General features: G+C 30.9%; 1 protein-coding gene across 3 annotated transcripts in view; it reads right to left on the bottom strand.

Annotated features, from left to right (window-relative positions):
* Window positions 1–18057, bottom strand: part of LOC146995117 (nuclear pore complex protein Nup107-like) — a 142016-nt gene that overhangs the window by 85613 nt on the left and 38346 nt on the right. For all 3 annotated transcript variants that reach the window (XM_085825614.1, XM_085825616.1, XM_085825615.1), the window contains 5 exons: window positions 16600–16664; window positions 9067–9199; window positions 8501–8572; window positions 7207–7301; window positions 4716–4842 (listed from right to left, as the gene is read on the bottom strand). In XM_085825614.1, coding sequence (XP_085681740.1) covers window positions 4716–4842; window positions 7207–7301; window positions 8501–8572; window positions 9067–9199; window positions 16600–16664 — 492 coding nt within the window. The remainder of the gene's footprint in view (window positions 1–4715; window positions 4843–7206; window positions 7302–8500; window positions 8573–9066; window positions 9200–16599; window positions 16665–18057) is intronic.

The following is an 18057-nucleotide window of genomic DNA, read 5'->3' as shown; positions in this document are numbered from 1 at the left end:
TAAAACTCTCGAAGCATTTACTTCTTTAAAAAATGCAAGAAGTGGGTTCCATTGATCGAGGATTCTAGATAAGTATTTCTTTAAAGACAGCCAGCGTGTACACACGTTTCAAAATTTTTCTCATTTCAGTATTATGCAGCTGTTGGAACTGTTTCAATTTTTCCTTCCTTTCAGAACTCCTTTCAAGATAATAATAAATATCAACAATGTGTTCATCCACATTTATTGGTAAAGAAGCTGCCCCATTTTCAGCTGCTAAATTTAAGAGGCGACAGGTGCACCTCATAATCTGCAAATCTGGATTTTCCTTTCTTAAGATGCCTGCAACACCAGTCTTCAAGCCTGCATTATAGGCACCAAGTGCTAAGCAATTATCCAGAGGGCCTGCATTTTCTTTAAAAGTTTTAATTAACTGTGCTATATTAAAGCCTGTCGAATGTCCTTCTAAAGTGGGGACAGAAAGTAAACTGCACTCAATTTCTGAAGACTCTGGATTAAAAAAACGAAACAACAATTGGATACAGTTTTGAATTGATATTATTGCTTCCATCCAGAATGGAGCTGTTTTAATGCAATCAATAACTGAGGATTTATTTTTCAAACCCATTTCTTTAACAATTGCACCTCTTTTGGTCCTTGCAGTTGAGTATTTCTTAGTGATTCCACTATCATGAAAATTTTTTCGAAATAAAGCTGCAGCGTGTTGCATTGCATTCAGTGGCAGGTTGTGCTCCAGTAAAAAGGCAGAGAACAGACATTATGTATTAATAACTTTTTGGTCCTTTGTTTTAGGAGAGAAATTAAATTTTTTTTTTTTTTTTTTTTTCAAAATAACTCATGTTGTCCTTGTGTACGCACATGTTTGAGAACATCTGCCCTTTCACCATATGAAATCGAAAATTTGCAATGACAGACGGTACACATCGCAAATTTATTACATTTCCTTGAGGAAATAATGGAAGGAAAGTCAACTGTGTACGATTTTTGAAACATACACGAGTATTTCACTTTTCTAGCAGACATAACAAAAGATGATAATTTCTAAAACTATTTCCTGAAAGCACGTGTACTCACACAACTCAGGACAAGATGAACGAAATAACTAGAGAACATCCAAATAACAGCCTTGAGCTTGCTTTGTGCTCATTGGCTAATATATGGCAGATGACACGCAGTGGAGCTCGATGCCCATTGGAGAACTGGAGAACAACGTTTCTGGATATGTATGCTCTCACTCACAAAGCAGAAATTCGCATCTGATTCGCAAGGTTTTGTTTTAGATATAATCTAGAGAAAATTCAATTGCTTTCAGATGTACAAAATCACTTTTTTTTTTTTTTTGGTTCATATAACGAAGTATTAAGCCAAGTTGCATAAAAATCATGAGAAATTTTAAGAATAAGAAAAAATCAGGAGAAATATATTGTAAATCGGGTTGGCAGCAGAGCGGACGAAAATCGGGAGTCTCTCGCCTAAATCGGGAGAGTTGGCAACTCTGACACTGAAATTTATATGTATCTATCTAAATAATATTTTCCATTGAATTGATAACAATATATAGCAGCAACTTGGCATACATCTGCTTTGAAATATGTCCATCTTGGCATATGTCATGTTTGTATGCCAAAATTTTTGTTTGGCATAAAACATTTGTTTGGAATACGACTCAGTTTGATAAGACATGACTACGTACACTACACTTATTTACCTCTTTCAAGACTACGCTATAATTGCCAATGAGAGTCAGTATACTTGTTGCAAAATAACAACCTAAGCTGTAACTCTGAATTTACAAATGATTTTGTGTATATTCACTTAATCGTTTTGTAAATTCATTAAGAATGAGCTTTAGAAAAGTTAATGAGAAGAGTCAAGTAATGATGAAAACTGTTAGGATCACCACAAAGGTGAATAAAAAGATTGTTGAAAAATATGAAGACGATATGCAAATCTGCGATTTAGTAAATGCATATTGTGTGCAAAGTACAATGGTATCTTAACACTGAAAAAAACCAAAGATGCTATTAAAGAAGCTAACATTGTGAAGGAAGTAGAATAGAAAAGATCAGAGATGTCTGAGCATGTTAAAAAATGCTTTTGCTCTGCATAACAGAAAAGCATTTATGTACAGTATCGTGTGCAATGCTTCATTTATATGCAGTACATATTTTTCTAACTGCTTTTTAACATTAAATAGTGTTATAATAATAACAGTGGGATTTTTTATAAGAATAGATTATTTTCTCTTTATTTCTTATTGGAAAAGTTTATTTTGTATACATCCAAGGATCTGGAATTGATTAATGACAGCAAGACATCTTATGACAACCAACTCCCTCCCCCCCCAAAAAAAAAAACTTTACAGCAGAAATAACTTTCAATATAGGGCATCACTTCTCTAAGATGATCACCTCCATAGAAGACCAAATTCACGTGAAATAAATAGTCTTATTAGAGAGAGTTATTTGTACATTGTAACCAATTTTACATTTTAAACTGAAATTTTCAACAATCTTACCACATGAGTGAAAATGTAAAATTGATATGCACTGTACAGTGGGACATTAAGTACTTCGAGACATGTTAGCTGTATGAAAATGGCTAGCTGCATGAAAAATAAATTGGTTTGGTAATAAGGTTAGCCTATCTCAGAAAAGCAGGAAAGAGGATAAGGTATTTGAATATTTTCAAATTACAAACTTAAAACAATTTAAAATAAAACCTATATGACAAAAATAAAAATGAAACTCTGTAATTTGACATCAAACCCTATAACTCTGAAAATGTTGATAAAGATGCTATCACTGTAAATGTAATTATAGAAATAATTTTAGTAGCATAATTTTCAATTACATGTTATGCCAGATATTCTCAAGAAGGTCCCCAGTTTTAGAGGAGATTTTTCTAATTTCAGATTGACAGACTCAAATTGTAGCAAAAGCCTCACAGAAAATAATCATTATAATGCAAGTTCAAAACCACATGGATCCACATCCACAAGTTCAAAATGTAAATGTAAGCTTCATGTATATATCATGTATATACTAATAAAAATATTTCTTTATTTATACTAATTAAATACTTCACAAAATCAAAAAATATATAAGTAATGCATATTAATAAATTTACAAATAATGTACACTTATACACACAAATGATAAATCTTAAATTTAAATGCTCCTGTTTAGTATATTAAAACATTTTAATTTTGAATTTTACAAACTATTAAAAAGTACTATGAAAACAAAAAGTGTTGAAATACTTTGAAAGAAGGGAATGGAGAGAAAAATTTTATCCATTGTATTATTTATTATGAAACTTTAGACAATACATAAATGATACTCTACCATATTTTTTTTCAAACAAATGAATGATCTGTTTCATTAATTTTTTTCAAAGAATATAACAAAAGAATAGAATACAAGTATAGTCATAAGTTACTACTGTCAAAGACATTTTGCAACAATCCATATTTCAAGTGTTCATTATTTGCCCCCCTTTTAAAAATGTTCTTTTTAATTTTTTATGACAAATATAACAGAGCAAATACACATATTAAATTTTGTTTTTGCAATAAAATTTCACATACATTTAAAATGTTGTATAAACTGCATAAAACCTCAAGACAACACTCTATCAGAAACAAAATTGAGTGATATAAATATTTGAATAAAGCAGAGAAAGCATCAATAATGATTACTAGTTGAAGTGATGGTCAATCACAATATGGTAGAACATCACTTCAACTGAGCAATGCAATGCTAAATCAGAGATCTGGTGCTTAGCAATACTCATTTTAACTGTTAAGAATAGCATTGAATGAATTCCTCCATCATTTAAATCTAGTCAAGAAATTTTCAAAGATTATTTGGGCTTGTAGGATAACATTTCTCAAATTGTTTCAAAAACATTAAATTCTCTCCTTCCTCCTCCCCAGAAAAATATATTCAAGTAGCCCAGGAAATGCTTTCTCAAGGTGAGTCAACAAACATGGATCTTTACTTGTAAATACAGAAACTGTTCAGCAGTTAAATGAATAGTGCTCGAAAGCTGAAACATACAGTACACTTAAAAGTCTTTCCAAAGTCCACGACACACTGATACTTTTCTTTAACTGTTATGCTTCTGTGTGTTATGAATTTCTTCCACCTAGTCAAATTATTGGCAAACAATATTATTTGTGTGTTTTACAGTGTTTGCATTCAGCAATTTGTAGAAGTTCACCTAAACTATGATGAGATAACATAAAGATATTGCACCATGATATATCATCTGATTATAACACTGCTGGAACTTACGATGTTTTAGCTAAAAATTCAACAAATAACACTTCCAAAGAAATTTATCTGATATAACAACATGTTAGTTTCTCTTACTTCAGCAGTTAAAATTGCTGCTGTGATTTTAACTGCCAAACTGTGATTTTAATTGCTGAATACTGTGATTTTTCGTAACCACTGCGAGTCTTTTGGTGTAATAAAAGAAAACTGAATGTAAAATGTTATATAGAAACATTATTAACATATGTTTAGAGGATTGAAATAAATACTGGCGTAACTGCATTGCAACTGAAGAGGATTGTTTTAATGTGGATGTAATTAACATTAATTAATAGATTCAATTTTGTTTTCGTTTTATAGAATCATTCCCAATACTTTCTGATCACAGCAGACTGCAAAGTTTGCTTTTCATTCTTTCATTACAAGAATACATACTTTATCTGCTTCATGTACAGGATAGCTCTCTTGCCTGAAAGGAGCATCTGGATCCATTTCAAACATTAAGTTTTCTTTGTTTTTTGATAGGTTAATATTTGACGTCAGTTCATTCAGTGAATGTTCCCTGAAAAAATGCATACATTTGCAAAAAAGTTTCAAATTATTAACTTGATAAAAAATATAAACTGTACTCTTCTGTTATCAGGCCCGATTCAGAATTATATGTATGTATGCCCATGTGTGTGTGTGTGTGTATGTATGTATGTATGTATGTATGTATGTATGTATGTGCCTATATATGTGTGTGTGTAAACATACATATACATATATGAATGAATCCATCCATCTAATACATACATTTCTGAATCCGGTCCCCCTGATAACAGAAGAGTACCATATAAATATATCGAAAATTAAATATAGGGGTTGTAGCTTTCCAACATTAAATTTTAAATTTCTAGTGATCTACACATTGTACTTCTAACTACATTCAGGACCTTAACTTATATATCCAATAAAGAAATTACATTACATATTCAATCGATGTAATCCATTTTGTAGGTAAAGTAAAAACAGTATACCTAATTAGTATTACTCAATCAAAAGTGATTAAATGGTTTCTGATATACAAATCACAGCACTGTGTCATCTGACGATGGACTAAATGCTTTGTGCAACGTGAATATTTGAGCGAATTTATGCAGTATTTGATTCCAATACGTAAGGGCTCAAAATGGTTTGTTATGGTTCCAAAGTGTCATATGGGAAAATATGAAGCAACAAATCGGTAGCCATTTAGAAAAAGGGCAGATAATCATGGAAGCAATCAGATATGTGAATATTTCAAAAGAGACAATCTCTGGGCTATAGAAAAAAGTTCAGAACTCTGAAACTGTTGTAAGGAATCTGGACAAGAACGTACATGAATAACAACTACTTCTGAAGATTGAGTTGCCCTTCTGAAGTTGAGAGGCTTAGTTGCCCTTTGTAACAGGAAATCTACTGCTCGGCAGTTAAGTTCAGAGCTTGCAATTACCACTGTAAATGTTGTATCATGGCAAACTGTATAACAGTTATCTGTGAAATATTCAAATTTATCAGAGAACATGAAGTGAAAATCATCAGCAGCATTCTTTTCCAACCAATCAACTATATGACACATTGGAATTTAAGTACATCAGTTAAGATTTGCTGCTACAAACTGAAATACAAATTCTATAATTTCAATTTACATCTAAAAATTAATTAAAATACATATAAAAATAAAATAATAAAATGTCTAATGACACATAAAAATAAAATTATAAAAAGCTTTCATGACAAAAAGCCAAGGCTATGTGTTTCACTGCCTGAGCAACAAAAGATAGATCACCGGACTCAAGAAAGATCACTGGATGCAAGAACTGGATGGAGCACCAATGATTTGTGTTCTCTTTACTGATGAGACAAGGTATAGTTAAACATTTAATTCTAAATGTATTTACATGTGAAGAGAGTCAGGAATACAAAATCTCCCTTCATAGATTATAGAATGTGATCATGTCAATAATGCAGGTGTAATGGTATGGGTACATTCGAAATTATTACAGCAGTTTGTTTATCACGAAAGGAAAAAAATAAATTATTTAAAGCCATATGCATTTCTTAATGGAGGTTCGAATCCCGCGAACGGGCTGGCTGCATGGGTGTTTTCGTGGTTTTCCCCATGTGTAACGTGTATATGAGCCAGTTTCCCTTAGAAAGTCCTCCATGAAGGCATCCCTCCCCTTAGGCAGATAGCCCTCGAGGCTTTGCCATAATCACACACACATGTCTGTGTCATTTCTTAATGATAATTTATACTTACATTTTACTAGCACTTATAGTATAAATATAATTTAAAAAATTCGATATACTGTGTACCTCAGCTATTTGAGTTAGTTTTATGTGTAGCATATTTAAATAATTCAAATAAAAATCTAATGATAAACATTGAACTATATATGCATTTATATAAAAGGACAATTTTATAATTATCATTATTATAATTCAGATAGTTACTAAATAAAACTATGAAGTTGTGTATGATCATGCAATATTGATATACTGAATATAATACACTTTTGACATACCTAATGTTAAACTGTTGATTTAAATTGGAAACATAGAATGCTAAGAAAACAAAGATAATCCTTTTTGCCTAGGCACTTCATATAACACAACCATTTTAAAAATTATTCAACATTATCTCATAAAAATAGAGAAAGTTTTACTAAGGACACCAATTTAAAAAAAAAAATTCCCAAGATTCGTAAGAATAAATACTCCCAATATATTTCATGTATAAAAGCATCTAAATAACATTTGATTTAAAATACAGTTATAAACAAGGATATTCTTAATTAATTTTTAAAACAAGCACAAATTTTTCATACAAATGAAGTACTGTTGCTAACTCTAAAAATTCTATCTACTCAGAAATAACATTTAGAACAAAAACTAAACTTACAGTGCTAAACAATTGTCTGTGAAATATTCAAATTTATCAAAGAACATGTCCCGAAAATCATCAGCAGCATTTTTTTCCAACCAATCAACTATAAGCTAAAAAGAAATTTAAGTAAATCAGTTAAAATTTGTAATGAGCTGTTACAAACTTAAATACAAATTTTATAATTTTCCTTTACAGGGTAAAAATTAAACAAATAATGATACAAATATAAATAGAGACTTTTTTCTCCCAAAGCATAATTATAATACAGTACAAAGTCTTTAATCTGGACTCGTCGGGACTTTGGCGATTCCGGATTAGCGGTTTTTCCGGTTTATAGATCATCAATTTAAATCTGGTAAGATGGCATGCAGAAATTATGAAACTAAAAATATGAAACTGTAATTTATGAAATAAAGAGCAATTATGATCTAAAGGGTATCAAAATTTACAAAAAAAAAAAAAAAGAGCTTAATATTTATTTGTTTACTTTATTAAACATTTCTTTTAATGTAAGCTGTTCAAGTTGCTTCCTTTTATGTGCTAATACTTTCTCTTTAATTCTATAAAAAGACATAATTTCTTGTTCAGTTACAAAGTTCCGCTGTTCAAGTCCTGTAATTGCTGTGCCGAAAATACCGACTAACTTGTCAATAGAAATTTTTTCGTTTTCACCAACCTCTCTGTCGCTTTCTTCATGCCTTTATCCATTTTTTGAAGCAATTCCACTTTTTGCTTGATGGACATAGAAACATGCTTTTGCTTTGTAGATCCTTTGGCAGCTCCAGAATTGGAAACTATTTGACATAATCGAAAGTTCAAGCTTACTTTTTATAAAATTGCTCTAACAGTGTGCAAAAAATAATAAGCCGAATCCAATTAGAAGATTAAGGAACAATGCAATCTGCAACATTAACTGAAATAGATAATTTGATAATTTTAGCCTAGCTTATACCGTCCGTTATACATTAAACGCGCATGCGTAAACGTATTATGTGCATGCGTAAACGTATTATGTGCATGCGTAAACATATTATGCGCATGCGAAAACACTACGAAAGTTTGCAGCTTTGAGGTCCGGTTTATGGACATCCAGATTAATGACTTTGTACTGTACTGAGAAATTTAAATCTGTTTATGCTACATACCCTCCCCAGAAGTAAACCTTTCCTAATCTGCATATTTACACTACCTGAAATATTTTAATGAAGTTTTTGCATAATTAAAAATATGTATATAAATAAACTCATGACTCCGCTAGAGCTCCTAGAAATTAAATTTCAAAGTTGAAAATACCAGTACACATATTTACCTGACTTTGGCGTATGTATGAATCTTTCTGATAAATATTTTCAACTATTTGTTTGTCACTTATTTTCTTTCCCTGAAAGTAAACACAGTTTCTTTTATATAATCATCAATCTATTTAAGCAATGCACAGTTAATACATGATAATGAATTATTTGAAAAAGAGTAAGAAATTAGAAGATTTTCTATTTTGGAACAACTTAATTCCATATTCATTTGAAAAATTTTATATATGTGGAGGCACATATTGTTAATATTAATTACTGAAAATGTTTCTTGTAAAGACTAACAGTACATTTTAAAGAAACTGCATTTCACTATTTTTAGAGAAAATGAGGAATTTAATAAGATAAGACTGATGAAAATATTTCTCTTCCCCTTTTTACATGATGCACAAATTTTATCTGTCAATAAACTTACATACTTCAAATGATAAAGATATTCAACAATAAAGTAAAACACATAAAGAAACTGAAAGTAAAACACATAAAGAAATTGGATTGTCAAACAAAATTATTATATATTTCAAATTAAAAAATATATTTTAAGTAAGTATTAAATGAACATTACCAAAGGATACATTGTTATATCCCCTTCTTCAGTAATTTCAGTTTCCAAACGATCTTTAAAAAGTGTTCGCAATAATCGCCAAGTGTTACGTTCTTCTTGCAAAAAACGAAGCATGCAAGATGTTTTCTGTAATCTGAAAATAAACAAATTTCTTTTATTACAATCAAAAGAAATATTAAAAAGCATTTTTTAAAATTGAGTATTTTAATAGGAAATAGTTGACAGATATTTTAATTTAACATTTCAATAGCAGAACAATAAAAACTGTGGACATTGTTAAAAAAATGCCCCAAATTAATAAAGCCAAAAAGAAAAATGGAAAAGTTGAGATCCAGACTATAAGGCTGAAGGTTCAAACAAGTATTTCTAAATAACAAACAAAAACAAATTAAAAAAAAAGAGTTCTCTGTTAAAAATAACAAGTTTCAGTATTGACTTTTGTTGCTGATAAAGCAAAAGGCTTTGTTCACTAGTGTTCATTTATTGAAGGCTGGTAAGCAAAGGTTGTTGAAAGTTATATATCTAAGCCTCATCTATTATCTCATTTATAAGAACTCAGAAATGTAGAATAAAAAGGCATCATATGCCAACTACCATTCCAATTCCACAATTATCATTTTCTTGATAGATTTTGAGACTGATAAATTTCAAGTACCTTCATTCTGTAAAACACTGCAGTCACAAATGGGCTGTTGCTTTGTATTCAAATCTGAGCCCAATGGCATCATACCTCGCTAGCAATATTCATGCTACATAAGATGGGCCAGAGAGTGAAAAATACAGACATTTAAAACTAAGCTACTTAATACAGAATTCCAAGTACTATAAAATTTGTCTTATCAAAAGCAGAAAAAAGAATAGCTTGGTATTCAACTTTTTGATTCCATTCCAAAATGAAACATACGTATTATACATATCTTACAAAAAATGAACATTCCATTTAAATGGATTACTAAAAATAAAAATTTAATATACTTTCTGCAAAATACCACACTGACCCAAATATAATACAATTTCTCCCCCTTAAATACTTTCCTTACAACCATATTAAATCACAGTCTAACATTATTTATCTAAATATATATACACACAAAAAGATAATTTATCACTCCTCTTCCTCTTACATTTATCTTAAAAGAAAGCAAAGTGTTTACTTCTCCTTTTACCTCAATGCTATTTATGCTTTTTTAAGAATATTTTCAACAAATGAAGATACATCAGGTCATCCAATATATGAAAGCTCTTTGTGACTCTTAAACAACCTTATGCAAATCAGAATGAGATCCAACGAAGCTGGATGGTCACAGCAATTTTTTACAAATGGGGTGGATTTTTCTGCCATTATCAAAGGAGAGACATTTAAGGTGACCACTTGTTAGTCTAGCTACAGCAATTTGGGAGCCACAGTAAAAGGATAAGACCATAGAACATTAGTGCTTCATCCTAAATTTGATTTTCCATGAATGAATGGGATGGTTCAATGGAATTTTCATGGTGCATGAATATGAGCCAATTTTTCATTGAAATACCCCCACAAAAGCATCTCTCTTAAAACAAATAATGTTCTTGCTCTTTTGCTGCAGTAGCTAATCAAAACCTAAGCAACAACATAAAATAAATGCTAAAATCATAAAAATTTAACATTACTTAGTAAAAAAGAATGATCTCTCACCACAGAGGAAGTGGCCATTTTTGGCAAAATTAGGTTTTCAAATTTCAGACAAGACAGAAAAAAAAAAAAAAAAAAAAGCTCACATACAAATTAACTGTTTTGCCCAGTTTTCAGAATTAAAGCAAAACAAATTGAATTCAGTGCAAATGATTAGACAAATGTAAATAAATGTATTATTATTATTACATTATTCAAGTCTCTAAATGGACTTCAATTCAATTTATAATATGTACTTAGGTTATTGTACTATTTATAACATGATACTCATGTGAAATATATTACTATTTAATCGGATATTCTAAATTTTATGTTGTTGACTAACTTAATTTTGTAATTTTCATACTATTTTATACTGAATAGACAAGAAAAGCTTTCACATAAAGTACTTTTAAATAAAAATCTTAAAGGGTTCAAATTTTAATGGTCAACAAAAATTCTCTTTTAATGTCTAATACAGTTTATTAGTAACGATTATCAATAAAGAGAGCCCGGGCGGAATAACAAAACATAAAAAAAAAAAAAAAAAAAAAAAAAAAAAAAAAAAAACATGCATTTTGCTCTAACATGAGATTATATATATTCTGCATAAAAAGAAAATGTTTGAAAAATGAAAAATATATATGGTAATTCCATAAATATATTTACTGTTTTAATTAGATAAATCATTAACTAATTGCACTTTTATTTAAAACAAGCAGATTAATAGTAAAAAAATAGTATCTCTAAAAACTTTAGTGCTTTTGTTGTTTGTTGAGAGTAATGCACAGTAGAAAACATGGTTGCCTACCAAAGAAGCATACATGAACTAAGTGAAATAAAAGGATATTAATGGATGCTTTCCTTGAGCTTTATAAAAACAGATGAACAGGGTATGTCAACCCATGATATGCGAGGAAAAAAACATAAGATTGATAATATGCGATTAAATTGATTGGTATGAATTGCTGCACTATGTCAGTAGAGTCTACTCTGCAATTCATTTAGGTCAGCACGTATTTGGCTGCAGTTCAATGCAATGCTTTATATAAATGCTGATCCAGGACACACTGCTAGATTTCTATTCCTAATCTTTTGTTTGATAACAAATCATCCCACCATGCTGGAGAGATTCATAGATACTGGCCACATCGATAATGAGCACAACATACAACCCAGATAAGCAGATCGGAATATACAGTTCGTCACACATTTACTGTGGTATTATATATAGCACTGGGCTTTTCATCTCTTCATATTCACAATGGGGAATGAAAGTTTCCCAACAGCTTTTAAACAGCTTAGTTTATAATAACAGACATATTAAATTTGAAAGATAATATCTTACATTCCACTGGATAGCAACAGACTGAAACAAAGTAATTACAGTTGACAATGCAAAGTCGTGTTTTGACACTAATAGCCCTTTGCAGCTAAAAAAGTGTTTAATACTTGTGCTCAAAACTGAATATCAGTAAAACCAAAATTTAAAACTGATCTGAGCAGAATTTAAATGCAATCAACTCCCAATTAACAAGAGGCAGATTAACAGACAGTCTAAGAAAATTATTCATCGTAGAAGGACAGAAAAAATTATTATCACAAACCATCTATGTAAAACACAACTGCCAGGGTTCGTACACATTTCTGCACACGGAAATTAAGTACTTTTAAGGACCATTAATGAAAAAAATTAAGGACCTATGAGCAATTGGGAACTGTATAAATTCAATTAAAAGTATTATCTATGTCTGAATTTTACTTTTGTAAATCCATCCTAAAAATAAAATCGATCCCTAAGTAGTATGCATCATTACTAAACATGAATTAATTAACATAATTATTAATGAGTTTGAGAATAAAATAAACTTTATGCAATTTATCAAGTAGCATTAAATATTTTACACTTATAATAGTTGGACATATTTGAAAGAAGATAAGTGACATTTAAGTTTTACTAACAGTAGCTTTATGTTGATTTTTTTTTATGCCTCATTTTGTCACATACTTGGTCAGTTTACTTGGTTTCGTAAATAGCAGGTAGATTTTGTCAAACAGCATAAGTTAAAATAAGAAGTAAGATCATAATCAGCATGATTCGTAATAAAAGACTGAATGTTGTGACCGCTACTACTAATCTAGAGAGAGACCTGCTGATTCGAACAAACCTGAAAGGCCTGATGTAGGCACAGTTGGCAAGTGTTGAAAGTCAGTCAGGCTCTTTTTGATGCAGTTAGCGTCGTAATTTTGTGTAGAGTTCCAGGGGTTGTAACCCAGTTAATATACTTTAAGGTTCCAATAATCCATTAAAGCATCAGAGGTGATAAGTTGTTTTGTATTATTTTAAGTCTCACTAGATGCAAAGAATACATTTTACTTGAATTTTTACATTTTTGTATTTTATCTTGTGACCACAGTGGATTGGATTATTTATGGCGAAGCACACAAGGACTATCTGCCTAAAGGGAGGGATGCCTTCGTGGAGGACTTTCTAAGGGGAACTTGCTCATTTACACATTACACATGGGGAAAACCACGAAAACGCCCATGCAGCCAGCCCGTTCGCGGAATTCGAACCTCGGACCGAACTACCAGTGTTCAGCGTCTTTACTGCTCGGCCGCTAGTGGGCCTGACCAAAGGCAATAACTCGCTTTAACATGTAGAGAAAATTTTTAAGCATAAACAGTTCAATAATTAAATTAGGTAGGTTAATAACCTTAGTCATTATGGATTTACATGACCACTATTAAATTTTATTTTTTAACAATATTTGTTATCAAAATAAAAATCTAATATCATTTCACAGTTTAAAATACATGTAATTTACGGCATTGATTCTTAAATGGTATTAGGATAATTACACATTAAAAGCTACAAAACATTTATGTTTTGCAACAACAACACTCAACAAAATATTTATTTTTGTTATAGCAAAATATACATTTTAATTTGAAGCCTTCACAGACATTTTGGCTAGTTTATATCGATTTCCTTCTCTTTAAGCATCTTTTCTAACAATTAGAGATTTGTCTCAATATGCAAAAACCAATGCTCTTGCTAGTTTCTGTGTGCTTTATCTCCTAACTTATCAACTTGTCCACAATGTACCTATGAGGGTTTATTTGATCTGGTAAAAGTTAAATAGTCCAAACCCCTCGACAGACGTGAAGTATATTATCGCTATGTCTGAAAGTAACTGTAATATCAGACAAAGGTTTAAATAAGCCTCTTATTTAAAAAAGAACTTAAAATATAAAGGCATGTTCTGATGCTAACAAAATCAGTTACAGCTCATGGTGACATAATTAAACAAGAACAGTCAAATTCAAACTAAAAATGTGGACTAGTGGTCAAAGATTATACAATTTAGTTTTAATTTAACCCTCTAAGCGGCAAGGCCGTATATATACGGCTTAGAATATTTTTTGATATCTTTAAGAATGTATATATACGTGCATATTAAAATATGTCAAAGAAATTAAGGCAATATATCAAAAGTACACAAATCCAGGTATGTAATACCAGGAGAATTTTTACATTAAAATCAAAAACATAATTTGTTCTCATAGTAGTTTTGGGAAATTTGTGCTTTCTTAGTGAAAACCCTGACCACTCAGAGGGTTGGCTCAGTAACTCTATCATATGAGGAAATAGAAATGGGAAATTATAGTAAAGGCTGAAATCATAAATAATTGGGTAATTTATATAATAATAACTGCACATATCTTTGAAGAATAATTTTCTTTATGTATTTAGTTTCATTCTTCAACATGTTTCCTTTTCATTTTATAATTTTATGATTTAATTAAGTATTTCTGTTATTTTAGAAAACACTAAATGCATTTAGAATGTACAGAAAAAGCGGCTAATTTAATTTTTTAGTAATAAGAATATTCAAAAGAAATATGAAATATATATGGTAAAGACCAGTTACAGAGCTGATGTGGCAGAATTTTTAGAATTGAATGACACACCGAACAACAAAATCTATAAATGGCAAAACTTTTAGAATTTAAAGCTGGCATTGGATGCATTTAGAATGGCACTAGGCAACAGAATTTAGAATCCACAGAGATTGCATCAAGCGGGAAAATGCCTAGTGCCAGCTATGAGTAACTTGCATTAAGACATATCAGATTAATCTTTTAAATTGTAAGTTTTCAATTTCTTTATTAATACAAAAATCCCTTTCTATAATGCCTGCCCATGTGATAAGATTAGAAGCATTTTTGATATTTTCCATGCTTCAAGCTAGTGAAAAGTAGAGAAAATAAAGGGAAGATAAACATGTTAAGATTCTAGTACCAGAAGTAAAACATTAAAATATTATGTTTTCATTGTTCTTCCAGACGTTCTCCAAAAAGTAAGAAATTCATTGCAAACTTTCTGTAAAATACATCAATTACGTGTTGATACCACGGAGACATTTTCATTTTGTCACATATTTCTCGAATCTTCTATAAATCTTGCCTTCAAATCTTTCTAAACTTTCCAAGCTGCAATGTCTAAAATCCAAAAAAAAAATTTATCCCTACCAATTTTGTAACATTGATTTGTAACAGAAATTGTTTGGAAAAAAAAGGGGGAAGGGAAAAAGTGCAAAATTAATTTTATAGAGAAAAACTGATGCATATTCTAAAAATTCTAAATGAGACAATTCATGGAAAAAACTCTTACTATGAAAAAATTAAAAAGAAGGCATTTTGAATTAATTACATAGCTAATTTTGCTTTTGCTAAGAGCTGTTTCGTAAATTGTGCTTTATAGTATTATACCTTGTTAATTTTTCAGATTCAAAATATTGTATAATAAGTTGCCAAAATGGTTAGGTTAGGCTAGGTTAGGTTAATTAATTACGGCAAAGCCTCGAGGGCTATCTGCCTAAGGAGATGCATGCCTTCATGGAGGACTTTCTAAGGGAAACTGGCTTATATACACGTTACACATGGGGAAAAAACCACGAAAACATCCATGCAGCCAGCCCGTTTGCGGGATTCGAACCTCGGACCGAACTACCAGTGTTCAGTGACTTTACCGCTCGGCCGCTGGTGGGCCATGTTGCCAAAATGAAACTTTATAATATGACAGCGGAAAAATAAAATTTTTTCCTTAATGTTATTTTTTAAATATAATTTTAATATATTACCTTTATTTTAATGAAATTTCTCAATGTTACGATGTTTTAAATAAAAAAGTCGTCAAAAAATTCTCAGATCTCAGAATTAAAAATTTTCTATAAAAGCTGATCTTAAAATCGCCAAAATATTGATAAGTAGCCAAATTTAGAGCCGTTTAATAAAAGAATTCACATCCCCAAAAACGAAAAGTTGTTTAAGGGCTCTTTATTAGATAAAAACGAATTTTGCTATGCTTATGTTTCACTTTTTGCTTAGAAACTCGAGTATCCCCTCACTCTTATATTAGAAATAGAAACAAATTATAACCCATGAACCCATTCAAAAGATACGTCAGTTAATCGCCAAAAATATTCCCTAAAATGCTAATTCACACTCAAAATGGCAGTCGTAAAAACAGACAGAAATTTCAGATGATTAAAATTAAGGACCGTCTGCTGATTTTGGCCAAAATTAAGAACTTTTAAGGACCAAAAATCGATTGCAAAAAATCTAAGGACTTTTAAGGACTGTAGGAACCCTGAATTGCCTATAAAAAAGGAAAAGAAAAATTTGTGATAAAACAGCACTGATAAGTCGATAAACCTATACTATTTGGAAGTTGCTTTTATACACAATGGTACATAATTGGAATATCTAAACATTGCACATTTTAAAAAAAAGTTCTAATCAACAATTCCCATGTACGGGTAATTAAATCTTGAATGGATATCAAACACTTTTTTTCAAATTCAGATAAAATCACTTACTTAGTTTCTACTGAAGTTCTTTTCACAAGTATTTCTTGTAATTTCTCAATGCCTTTACAACACAGCTAAAATTATCATAGAATAATAACATAATATGTCAGGTTATTAATAATAAAAGTACTATTATACAAAAAGCATTTACACATTTTCAGAATGATTCCGGGACACTTTAATCAATATTTAAAATTTAGAGTATTCTTTTAAAAGTTTGATCTCGTAGTTCCCCCTTGGACTATAATAATTTGGCATTATGGTTTCCATGATATTTGGGCAATTCACAAAATTTCTATAGGTATTAATTTCTATCCACTTCCACTACTCTCCAGAGTCCATCAATTATGCTAGGCTTGCACATAGAAAAAACTCTTTTAAACAGACCAGAGGCACAATAGGGCATAGGTGAAACATCAAGACTTCACAAGAACACACTGAAAAAGTATATATGCAATACCTGTATCAGTCTTCCTTTTTTCAAGGTAGACAGTGGTACTTTTTGTAGTATGACCTGTTGCTTCGCCTTGATGAAGCTTAACTCTTTGAAAATCGTTGGAATAAATAAATGGAGTTTCTTCTGTAAATATTTGATGTAAAACTTTTTCAATATTACATTGAGTTGATTTTAAGATTTTTTCACACATTACTAATTTTAAATTTCTCACTGTAAGAGAATCCAGAAACAATCATAAACCCATTGTAAAACTTTCTTTGCACTGACAGAACCAGGCTTATATATATATATATATATAATATAAAAAATATGATGGCTTTGCGCAAACAGGAAACCTCTAATTAATTTTCCGCAATTTCAGGATCTTTCCCCTACACCAGGCATGTTATGTAACAGCTACTATAAATGAAGAGTTCACGCCATTTTTCGTCAGACTGCTCCCTGCCACTGTTGCCATAAAACCTTGCGCTGCTCTGTCCCTTCTTCGCTTTGTTAGAATATTTATGATATCGAAAGCTTAATTTTAACTTATTTTCATTTAAATCATTATTGGATATGTAGTTTTTAGAGAACCTGAAAGAAAAATGATCTGCAATTTTAAGTGAAAAAAGGTATGAAGTTTTAAAAATTGAAATTCTTTTGTGCCCTCAATTCAACTGCCTTCCCACTATGTAACGACCACACCCGGACTCTGAGGTGAACAGATTGCTATGCTTCATCACTTCCAATGGGTCCGTGACACTTAGATGACAACCACTTAGCCGACAGGACACTTAACCAACAGGACATTTAACCGACACGGACACTTAGCCTACAGGACATTTAGCCGACACAGATACTTAGCCGACAGGTCATTTAGCCGACACAGACAGTTAGCCGACAAGGACACTTAGCCGACGCGGACAGTTAGCTGACAGGACATTTAGCTGACACAGACAGTTAGTTAGCCGACATGACATTTGGCCGACACAGAGAGTTAGCTGTCAGGACATTTAGCTACGGTACACTTA

The sequence above is a fragment of the Stegodyphus dumicola genome, chromosome 10 (assembly GCF_044657685.1).
Source record: "Stegodyphus dumicola isolate Sdum_Otavi_A_Nest chromosome 10, ASM4465768v1".
Lineage (NCBI taxonomy): Eukaryota > Metazoa > Arthropoda > Arachnida > Araneae > Eresidae > Stegodyphus > Stegodyphus dumicola.
This window is presented reverse-complemented; position numbering and strand designations above follow the sequence as displayed.